General features: G+C 37.4%; 1 protein-coding gene across 2 annotated transcripts; it reads left to right on the forward strand.

The window, feature by feature from the left end:
- The first annotated feature begins 2,655 nt into the window (after window positions 1-2,655).
- LOC149949819 (uncharacterized) lies at window positions 2,656-9,010 on the forward strand. Of its 2 annotated transcripts, none has more exons than XM_090169303.1 (3): window positions 2,656-2,726; window positions 6,858-6,989; window positions 7,319-9,010. In XM_090169303.1, exon 3 carries the CDS (start codon window positions 7,431-7,433, stop codon window positions 8,850-8,852), a length of 1,422 nt encoding a protein of 473 aa, XP_090025429.1. In that variant the 5' UTR covers window positions 2,656-2,726; window positions 6,858-6,989; window positions 7,319-7,430; the 3' UTR covers window positions 8,853-9,010. The 2 variants fall into 2 exon arrangements, with proteins under 2 accessions (XP_090025429.1, XP_090025430.1); XM_090169304.1 differs by lacking the exon at window positions 2,656-2,726 and adding an exon at window positions 2,827-2,908.
- Window positions 9,011-9,864: the final 854 nt, after the last annotated feature.

Raw genomic sequence — 9,864 nt, forward strand, 5'->3', positions numbered from 1 at the left:
ACGGTTTGGTGTATTACGTTTTTGTAATGTTTATGCGTAGGTTGTGAGTGTTGAATTTGTTGTGTTTGTGTTCTGATGGTTGTGCATGTTGAGTCTGTTGTGTTAATGACTTTGGGACGGACCGAGTGCTGAGTGTAATGCTACCTCTCAACGTCCAATGGCAGGGTTTCCACCAGTTGTACACGGTATTCGTCTTAGTATCAATTTGCGATCGCATCGGGCGGGATTTGAACCCGAGACCTCCTGATTGACAGGCGGACGTTCTACCACAGAACCACCGACACTTGTTACGCCTTATTGAAAATTAGACCTTCAGCTTTATCGGAAGCGTATTTAATAGAGTACGAAATTTTGGTTTAATTGAAATAGAATTGAAATTGAAATTATTGCATCGAAGAAATTCTAATTTAGCGTTTCTCTATTGATTAAAAACAAATGAGCCACCCAGGTTTCGAACCCAGACCATTCGGCTTGGCAATCGAGCGCTCTACCACAGAACCACCGATAGCTGCTTAGATTCACTGAAATTAAGACAGGCATCGTAAGCATAATAGGTAATAAAGTCTTTTTTTATTAATGAATTTATGAAGGCCTAATCTGGTATTTTTTAAAGGTTAAATCTTGTTTTAGCGCAGTCAGCCGAGATTAGAGGGTTAAAGGGTAGACCCTGTGGGTGGTCCACTTTCTTAACGACCTATATATAGTTCTGTTAATTCAAAGGAGATAATTTAACGTTAATTGCTTTAAGAGCTGGCGGTAAGTCAAGTGGCTCTCTGTGCTTTGTTGATGGTAAGGTTTTTGCTTCTTGTAAATACATTTGGTGTGGATATTTGGATATCTACGATTTCTAACGCAGTCAATGATTTCTTGGGTGTGCGAGTCATTATATGATATTGGAAATTGGACGGCATTGGTCTTTTTCATGTGGTATGCGTCACAACGTCAACAGGAAGTGAACGAGTCGTCCACTACCAGATATCTACGGTATCTTCATCAAGGGCGAGTGTTGAAATAAAATGAGCGTTAAAGATGCGGCAAGTATTTCGTAAGCGAGTAATTCCAAAAAGCCTCTGTAGATATTTCTTTCATTAAAATTTGCTTCGTATTATATTTAACTGATAAACTTGTTCTGTAAAAGGGTTTAATTCAATTGTGCATTGTTATAGTACGTCTAACTTACTGTTGTAACTACTTAACTTATGATATTCTGAATAAATTAAAATTGGTCGTTTCGTCTCAATTATTTTAATTATAATAAAAATTTTATACCGGGCGGGATAGAAATGGGTTAATATTTTTAACAAATTACTCTAAATTGCGGAGATATATCTTTAAGGGTTATCTCGAGAAATTAATACCACTAGGGACAATTCTTCCGAGGAAAGGTATATTTTGGCTTGCCAACTTGTTGGTTCACGAGGTTAGTAATCTTCAGGCGAGTGGCGGCTCGACCATTCACATAGAGTGGAAGGCCCTTTGGAAGCGCATGAATCTTTAATTTTATTGGGCGATCTGGTTTTCGAGGCGTGAATAAATATAGTCGGATTAGCGATGTTGTTGTTTTTACATTTGTTAGAGTATAAACCTACTTTTTTTTAGCTAGATATTGTACGTTAACTTTAGGCTAACTTGTTAAATTCACTCCTCGAAAACTAGTCGTTGGGTACGAAACGTGTTAACAAGTTTTGCTGCTAGCCTTCCACTTTACGCGAATGGGTTACTCTATGGGCGCGACGTGAAGTTGCTCTTTTTTCAATAGATGTCGCTAGCCTCGAAATCAAAAAGGCGGTACTTATAGGTACCCCTCGCGTTGATTGGATCTTTTGTAAATTGGCAATAACATAAATTCCAGCATTTATAAACAATATTTTTACATGGTAAATATCATTTATGTTAAAGTCCACTAAATTGAGTATAAGATGTCTATCTATAATACTCTACAAAGGCACTCTGACGACGTTATTATTAGGCTATTTTGAATTTTGGCTTCGTTTGCCATAAAAAGAATACACAACGCTCTCCAGTAAAGTCGCGTTTTTCGAAGAATCGGCTTTAATTCTGTAATATATTTAAAAAAAACTTCTGTGGATAGGCACATTTAAAATATTTTGATTTGTACAAAACAGGCGACTTCGAAGAAAGCAATTAGATCGAAATTTAATACTTATCTTCTTTCTCGTTTGGCGAAGATTGAAGTAAAGTTAATTTTTGATTAAATTTTGAAATAAACCATTGTTTACAATAAATATTTTTTTTTATTGTGAACATGATCCATTTATAAATTTTCTATACATAAAAACATACACTCTTCACGAATGTTACCTCAGCTATATGTAAATACTATTTGTTATCATTATAATTAAAAATACCAAATAAAAGATGGAAATAAAAAATGAAAGAAAGGAAGATGACGGCCCCCACTCGAAAGAGGCGTGATAGATCAACAAATGGTCGTAATGCAGATCTCAAGGCCATTCTTTCCGATTACGTCATATTTTAGAAATATTAGATATAAAATATTGTTTAGTTATGTTTAGCACCATTTTATTTTGGTTCGTCAAGAACCCTACGGTAGTGATGAAGTTTCCCGCTTTCCCGGGTAAAATCATTTGTAACGGTCATTATATCCAGGAAAAAATTCACGTTAATCAGCCAAAACAATCACTCGTTAACCCCAAAGGAAATTCTTCAATTACTAAAAAATATGACTGATTTCATGAATAAAGGTAGGCGAAAGATTAATACTTTCATTTAGTTTTGTTTTTTTCATAAGGATGCGTATGAGAATTATTGGATTTAAATATTTCGAGCTAAACCTCGGTCACGAAAAATCAACACGTCCCCGATAAAAGCGGTGCACCTAGCCCGATATGGAACCATTTCTCATGAACTAAGTCATGAAATACAAGTAATTTATTTTCACACCCCGGGAATAACTTCTTTAGTTTTTCAATATTTGTGCGTGGTTTAACCATACTCATAGATGATGATAGACATGGGTTTGACACTAGTCAATTCGCTAGAATTCTGAAAGTTGGAAAAGAGAAAGTTTATTGTGCAGTAGAGTACCTGTCGAAACAGAATTAATCTATGGGCGTAACTACCGCGTAAAACACTAGACATGGCTTTAAAACTTAAATAAAATTCTGGGAAATATTGTTTAATTCATTAAAAACTCTGTTTACAATTTATATTAACGAAAAAAGTCATAGTAATGTACACATACGAAGAAAACTAAATAGTTCGCGCTACCAGTGTAGGGCTGATTTGATCCTCAATATTCCTTCTGCGATAAGAGGTGCATTTTTTAATTTTATAGCATTCGATAGAACACGTATAGAGTAATATCATTGTGACGTCACGCAAAGCCACGCTTGATTTTTTCCTTAGAGAAAAAAACGCGCCCTAATTGTCAGCCGTGGCCAAAGCTACGAAGTGATATTACGTACCCCTGTAGCACAATGGAGTCGGGCCGACGTCGGTTAAAACCCTCAAATGGACATATCGGCTGGCCTTCGATTTTACAGTCGAAATGTCCTAGTGGAGTTAGGGTCGGCCGACATTTTAAAGGTCGACTCTCTGCCGACTAAAAATGTACCTGTTTCCTACTCCGAAACGACGTCGGACCACAGTCAGCCCTATTTCATAACGTGACTCTATACAGACTAAAAATGTGATAGTTAACCGACACTGAAACTTCGTCGGGCCGACTGAAAAAAAAATACCGAGTCAAATATGATTATAATATTGGTTAAATATCATGTTGTTACTCACGCCAGTAAATGAAATGTTTTATAGATACTATAAAATATTTATTGTTGAAACTTATTTACAGAGTAATATGGAAAATAGTAACAAGTCAAATTAAAGTGATTAAATCTAAGAGGGCGCGATGGTGTAAGTGGATGATTCATCAATCCTATTTTATTTAAAAAAATCGCCACATGCTTGTAGCTCTTGTAGAAAATCAAGAGTCAACTGCCCCTCATACAAGCTCTGATTCGGAATCTCGATCTCCAATTAACGCGTCATTTGAGGATATTATCAATGAAAATATTTGAAACTAGTCAAAGACTCTTAAGTCGTGAAAAAATTGTGATCGGTCAAAGTCAATTAACTCGAGTAATAATAAAGTCGGCAGTCCTTCTTGTTTTTATACCCCAATTTTTACCCCCAATAGTCAGTGTCAACTAAAATAAATTAAGATAGGAGGCTCACTTGTCAGGCTGTCTACCAAAAAAAAGCCTTATGTCGAACCCTGGTCCAGACCTGGTCAGTCATAGACTAAAGACGTTTCCAAATGACATGTAATGACTGTCGTCAAAAAATTTATATTTTCTCATGTTAATATTTAGATATTTTAAAATTGAATATCTAACTATTAACTAACTAATCGGAATATGTTTATGTAACCTAGTAAACAAGGAAAATGAGCCTGTGCGCTCGAAACCTTCTCTACAGTTTGTCATACCATGCATAGATCCAACTGTCCTCTAGTACTTAAAATAATTTTGGTAATTTTTAACTTTATAGTTAATTTGGTATAATTAGTTAAGAAAGGTGTGCGTAGTTCGAGTGTTATTGCGTTTGATAGAGCTTCGAATCTTTTAGCGCTTAAAATAATTTTGATGAAGACCAATAAGTTAATCGAGCTGTTTATCTTAATTATCCGGAAATTTGAAGCACCCAGGAGATGGCGTTGGGTTTGCCTTTTTAGTTGAAAATGAGTTTTTGGTAAAATAGAAGGTTTCTGGTACGATACAGTAGGTTTAACTCTCGGAGTTGAGGTGGCCCGGCTTTTCGACGGCGGTCAAGCATTGATCAAGGGGTCACGTGTCGAACGAGGGAAGAGAACGCGGCTTTGGCGTCATTTGAAATCGCCTCTGACAGGAACGGACTGACCTCTTCACTTTTTGCAAAAAAAATATATTTTAAAACAGCCTTTGATACAACTTAAGCCTATCTAAGAAATATTTCATGCCGCGCCGTAAATATTATTCTTACGAGTAATTTTATGTTAAAATGTTGATAATTTTAAATTTAGTTTAAGGGAAAACTACTCTAAAAATGGCTTTATTTCCATTGACCAAACATATTTCTAGCGCTTAAGAAACAAAGATTTTGATTAATTGGTGAAGTAGATGTAAAAACGCAACTCATAGGGGTTTATATTTCATTATCTATGGAATTTAAAATTGACAAAACTATTTTGAGCGCGAAAGAAAAATGAGCAGAGTCCACTTGGAATTGAATCGGAAAAAACAACCTTGATGTGACAATTGCCCGGCGAAAAGGAAAACTGTGAAGGGTGGACGAGCGATTAAAAATAATGCAGCTGCTAGGTTAATTCGATTTAACCGCTTGTATAGACGTCTTTGAAGAGTGTACAAGCTGCCCTTTTGTATTTGAACCATCCTTGGAATATACCAATACTACAATTCTTAGTGACATCTAGTGTCAAACTCACCAAGGTACACTCTTCCCCTTTAAGGAAAATTCAACAAGATGTCACGGACATTAAGGTACACACAATCTCCCCGATGCATTAACTATATGATAAATGTTGAACTTAAATTTGAACCGGTTTCCAATCATCTTGTACATTAACTTCACAAACCCAAGAGGAATTTTATCGAAAACGAATTTTTCCAGTTACTTGGTTTTGGAAATAAAGTAGCGAAACGCGAACAAAATAAGTTTTTAGACAAACCGAATTTTTCGAGTTTTCTGGTTTTGGAAATATGGTAGTGGAATGCGAACGAGTTAGATGGCGCCTGTATCAAACTATCAATTGGCATGAAATTACAATATGACAAAAGTGCGAACGCGGGTTGTGGGGTCCTTCGAATGGAATAAAATTCTAAATGGTTACTTATATGACAACAGATAATGTTTAAAGTGTACTAGATTGTACGTTCACTTAAATTTGAAATGCTAAAATTTATTAAAGTCATTTGGGGCCCTCTTGATCCGGGGGCCATCGGCGATCGCCGTCCAGCTGACCTGGTGAAGTTCGGGACTGCCTAATCTATTTAGTCATCTTTGTAATTAAGGTTTTTTTTTCGAATAATAGTATGGTTTTTTTTTTGGTTTTTATAAATAGTAAAGAAAGTTTCAAGCGCATTTGATAATTTTTCCCGTAATTTTATAAAATTTTAAAGCAATTTCTAATGTTTTACGCCCATATCTTACAGGGAATATAATAATAATAATAATAATAATAAGGGGTTTTCCGTAAAGATTGCTTTGCAGGTTATATTCCCTTTAATACATCGGGTACTCTATTGTACCGTGAATTGTACATTTTCTCAGGATTACCCGTAAATACTGTAGCATAGACAACGGCTGTTCTTCACTTTTGCCCCAGTGTAGAACCGGATACCCGACAACGAAATACTTTTTTCAGCATCTTTAGACGAAACGTTTTCCGAATCGGCATTTTGTCGGAGAAACGATTGCCCGATGACGAATATTGTAATAGGTATTATTTCATTCGAATTAAGATAATGATTAAATTGGTAACATTAAAATGTAATATCTAAATACCCCGATTTAAATCTACTAAGGTTTGACATTAATGAAACCTTCGCACAAACAGTTTGAAGTCTATTGAAACCTTATTTTTAATAATTCCCTAACTCCTACTTCAAAGTCGATTATACGTTTTATACTCACCCGAGAATCGAGCATTGATTGATTTTTTGGAATGTTTAGAAGATTTGTAGATTTTTCCTTGAATTTACGTATCTTTCCTTAGATATGTATATTTTTATTAAATCTGTCTGTATTTCCTGATTTCGTAAGTTTGTTTGAGAATTTTGTGGATTTGTCTTAAATTTATTTTGGTTCAAATTCAGGATTTAAAGAAAAGCGAAATCACTGGCGAATTTTGGTCTTAGAGTGTAATGGAATCCAGATCATCGACAGCCTTCCAGAGACCGGTTGCCCATAATCGAGTTCCGTCACCACGCCCAAATAGGAGAGAGTAGGTAACTGTCAAACATTAGTTTATCAGTAGAATTGCATAACTGTGGTGCAATACTTATCCCAACATTCCACAACCTGTGACCTCGCCAAAATTGTGCTGAGTTCCGCCTGCCGTGTCTGCCCTTCAATTAGCTTATTTAAATATGGCGTCAGCTACGGCATCTTCCTCAAGCAATTAAAATCTAAAATTCAATTAAAATGCACATCCTTGAATCCTCTGATGGTCGTCAACAATCTTTAATTTCAATGATCACTTTCTGAAGGGTGACCGCTGAATCCATTTTGACGAAACAATTCGTGATTGCTAATTTCGGAATTTTATTTTGTTCAGGCTTTTCTAAAAGTGGTCTTCGTCGAAAACCAACGCTTCAAATCATCCCAGTCGTCGCAGCTTCATCAACCAAAGAGACTTCACACAGATCTTAAAACTTGAATCTGGCAAAATGATCAGTCGAGAATTGAAGAAACACAAATGCACTGAGTGCGTTTATGCCACGAACAAAAAGGCACATTTTATTACTCACAAAAGAAAACACACCGGTGAGAAACCATTTCAATGTGACCAGTGTCGTAGAGTATTTTCACAAAAGAGCCATTTCATTTATCATAAAAGAACTCACACGGGCGAGAAACCTTTTCTATGTGACCAGTGTAGTTACGCATGTTCGCAAAAGAGCCGTTTGATTTTACACAAAAGAACTCACACGGGCGAGAAACCATTTCAGTGTGACCAGTGTAGTTACGCATGTTCACGAAATAGCTCTTTGATTTCCCATAAAAGAACTCACACGGGCGAGAAACCATTTCAATGTGACCAGTGTAGTTACGCATCTGCATTTAAGAACTGTTTGATTATGCACAAAATAATTCACACGGGCGAGAAACCATTTCAATGTGACCAGTGTAGTTACGCAGGTTCACAAAAGAGCCATTGGATTTCGCACCTAAGAACTCACACGGGCGAGAAACCATTTCAATGTGACCAGTGTAGTTACGCATCTGCACAAAAGAGCAATTTGATTTCCCACAAAAGAACTCACACGGCCGAGAAACCATTTCAATGTGACCAGTGTAGTTACGCATCTGCACAAAAGAGCAATTTGATTTCCCACAAAAGAACTCACACGGGCGAGAAACCATTTCAATGTGACCAGTGTAGTTACGCATGTTCAAAAAAGAGCCGTTTGATTTCGCACCAAAGAACTCACACGGGTGAGAGACCATTTCAATGTGACCAGTGTAGTTACGCATCTGCTTTCAAGAACTGTTTGATTATCCATAAAAAAACTCACACGGGTGGGAAACCAACTGGATGTCCAAAGCGTGGATTCCGGGCCAGATACGAGATAAAATTATCTCACCGCGAAAAATTGCGTCACGCTCAGAGGGCAAGGTCACACAAGTGCCCTATTCGCGACCAGACCTTCGCCACGAAAATAACTCTCGGAGCTCACCTTCGAATTCCTGGTCTTCCAGAAAACCAAAGTGGCGCTTCAACTAGTCACGATCCAGATCCACGACACAGAACACCTTCACGACCACGGCTGATTGAGAGCCTTTGTCGCCAATGGGGAATTAGGTTTTGTTCGGTGCAGGTGCGACGCGTGACAAATGAACAGATTCAATCTTGCACCGACACCTCCGACTCCGCCCACGTCGTACTACCCGAAGTTCCCGACCCGGACGCTGACCCAGCGGCGACCCTACCCATTAAAAAGGAAGTGGTACTTGGCACTAAAAGCCTCGCAGTCGATATCAGCGCCATCAAAGAAGAGCTTCTTTTTGACTTCATGGAGCTTGTGGGTGTTCCGTCTGTCGTCAAACTAGAATATTTGGGAAATCGACTAACTGGGGATAACTGCTAGGGTGTCTCAATGAACACCAACAGTCTCGTCAAGGTCGAATGCGGTTCTGGAGAACAAACTTCTGAATTTTAGAACCAAACCTACGAAACACGTGGTTTTTCTGTAATTTTTATATTATTTTATTTGTTCCCAACTAATTAATACTCATTCCCCGACGTGTTGGCTTTTTCAGACATGGTCTATTAATTGGTTTTTGCAAATTGTTTTGTAGTTTATTAAAAATTCAAATTTAGCCAATCCTATAACATCCGGTAAATGTATGTTCATCTAAAAGGCGTAGAGATCCCAAATTGGGAAAACATTCCGATCGTCTTGAGCATTTTCTCAGATCTATTTAGTCTAGAGTTTTGAAATTGTCGAGGTATAGATATTGGCAAGGAAACGTTATAATTTGTTAATTTCAGAAAAAAAAAGATTTTGTAGTTTTCTGAAAATAATTTTGTACCAATAGGCATCAGACAATTTAGAAAGTTGTAGAGGTTGCTTTCGAACCTGGAAATAAAATTTTCTTCCCCGAAAAAGGTCAAATTTCAATTTACATCATGTACAAAAACAAGAACTTACTACCTAAAATAGCTCTCAAACGCCCCTCAATATTCATTCTGTATATTAAAATTTATTTTACCAGTTCCTGGTTTCTCAATTCTGAAAAGTTTCCGGAAAATTACCAGGAGGCGAAGTAAGAGGGCTGAACTCGCCAGCATCCTTGTAAGAAGCTTAGCGCGCGCTCGGCGGGAAAATTTCGGGAAAATGGCGGCAAGATAGCGCCGCTACGCTACGTGTTGCCGCCATTTTTCCGAATTTTTCCCGCCGAGCGCGCGCTAAGCTTCTTACAAGGATGCTGGCGCGTGCATCCCTCCTACTTCGCCTCCCCCAATTTATCTCTGCTGACTGCACTAAAACATGATTTGACCTTTAAAATATCATACGTAAAAAATGGTAGACTTTAAAAACTACTAATATACTCTTCGGTGGATCTGTGGTAGAACAGGAGGGCTCGGGTTCGAAACCT

The sequence above is a fragment of the Leiobunum rupestre genome, chromosome 3, assembly GCF_980474605.1.
Source record: "Leiobunum rupestre chromosome 3, qqLeiRupe1.1.hap1, whole genome shotgun sequence".
NCBI classification, from domain to species: domain Eukaryota; kingdom Metazoa; phylum Arthropoda; class Arachnida; order Opiliones; family Sclerosomatidae; genus Leiobunum; species Leiobunum rupestre.

Bases quoted from the DNA above. Each gene is read 5' to 3' on its own strand.
- LOC149949819 (XM_090169303.1), top strand. From the start codon at position 7,431: ATGATCAGTCGAGAATTGAAGAAACACAAATGCACTGAGTGCGTTTAT.